Source organism: Chiloscyllium plagiosum, chromosome 13 (genome assembly GCF_004010195.1).
Source record: "Chiloscyllium plagiosum isolate BGI_BamShark_2017 chromosome 13, ASM401019v2, whole genome shotgun sequence".
Taxonomy (NCBI): Eukaryota; Metazoa; Chordata; class Chondrichthyes; order Orectolobiformes; family Hemiscylliidae; genus Chiloscyllium; species Chiloscyllium plagiosum.
Genome location: NC_057722.1, coordinates 46,866,122 through 46,867,708, shown reverse-complemented (window position 1 = coordinate 46,867,708; position 1,587 = coordinate 46,866,122). Strand labels below are relative to the sequence as shown.

The window sequence follows — 1,587 nt, the reverse complement described above, 5'->3', positions numbered from 1 at the left end:
TGGAGGAAGAGCGCCTCATCTTCTGCCTAGGAACCCTCCAACCACAAGGGATGAACTCAGATTTCTCCAGTTTCCTCATTTCCCCTCCCCCCACCCTGTCTCAGTCCCAACCCTCGAACTCAGCGCCACCTTCCTAACTTGCAATCTTCTTCCTGACCTCTCCGTCCCCACCCCCACTCTGGCCTATCATCCTCACCTTATCACCCTCACCTTAACCTGCTTCCACCTATCGCATTTCCAACACCCCTCCCCCAAGTCCCTCCTCCCTACCTTTTATCTTAGCCTGCTTGGCACACTTTCCTCATTCCTGAAGAAGGGTTCATGCCCGAAACGTCGATTCTCCTGCTCCTTGGATGCTGCCTGACCTGCTGCGCTTTTCCAGCAACACATTTTCATCTGCAATATTTAAGAGGCATTTGGATGAATAGGAAGGGTTTGCCGGGATATGGGCCGGGTGCTGGCAGGTGGGACTAGATTGGGTTGGGATATCTGGTCGGCATGGACGGGTTGGACCGAAGGGTCTGTTTCCATGCTGTACATCTCTATGACTCTATTTTGCAATCTACAAGAAATTTTATATCAGGTGTGGCAAAATCGTCAACTTCTTTATGAACACATTTGTGATTTTACTAGACCTCATGTACTGCAAAAAATGTTACTTTTATACATTTTAATTCTTCATTTACTAATCACACAGAATGTTCACTGCCTAGCCAGTGATATTGTACAGCACCTTGGGTCCGAAGGCACAGGTTCATAAATAATGCAACGGAGTATTCCAAAGTGTAATCCGACAATGAATCAGAGTCCTCCAGTATGCTCAGCAACCAGAAAATAATGTTATCTTTGACCATAGCTGACTGCAGTGCTCGTCTGAAAATTAAAATGAATATTTTAATTGATATCAATTGATATTGTTAAGGATAATGATAAACAAGTGCACAGTATTATTTGTGTTACGGAATGGCCGTGAACCTCTGTTAATTAAACCAAACATGCAGAAAAACTCACTTTATCGCGTAATTTGTTAAAATATGAGTGATACAGAACTCCCAAATTCCATGATTTAAAGAAAATAACATCAATTTATTTTTAACTCTTAGAGTGAACATTAAACAAAAACTATTCACGACTCTAAGCCCCCCTTTTTCTTAACTGATTATCCGTCTCCAACTCTTTCCAACTCAGGTGTTCATTTCACAGCCACGTTACATATTTGCAATTTTCCAGTACACTCTGGGGCTGCCATCTGGTCATATACACAGGTGCTTGTAATCTCTTAGTTCAGAACAGCATTCACTCTCTCTTAAAGGTATAGCGCACGCCTTCAACATCCCCCTTAAGAGAAAATGAACCATCATACTGAAAAGGTGGCTTCTCTTTTTTCTAATTCTTCATCCCATTACAATGAAATACATAGGTCATTAATCTAAGTTATAGAGTCATAGAGATGTACAGCATGGAAACAGACCCTTCGGTCCAACTCGTCCATGCTGACCAGATATCCCAACCCAATCTAGTCCCATCTGCCAGCACCTGGCCCATATCCCTCCAAACCCTTCCTATTCATATACCCATCCAAATGCC

At 42.8% G+C, this 1,587-nt stretch overlaps 1 protein-coding gene across 6 annotated transcripts in view; it reads right to left on the bottom strand.

Moving 5' to 3' along the window:
- Nucleotides 1–1,587, bottom strand: part of LOC122555972 (lisH domain-containing protein ARMC9) — a 146,983-nt gene that overhangs the window by 37,563 nt on the left and 107,833 nt on the right. For all 6 annotated transcript variants that reach the window (XM_043702296.1, XM_043702294.1, XM_043702297.1 and 3 more), the window contains one exon: nt 734–873. In XM_043702296.1, the coding sequence (XP_043558231.1) occupies nt 734–873 (140 nt within the window). The remainder of the gene's footprint in view (nt 1–733; nt 874–1,587) is intronic.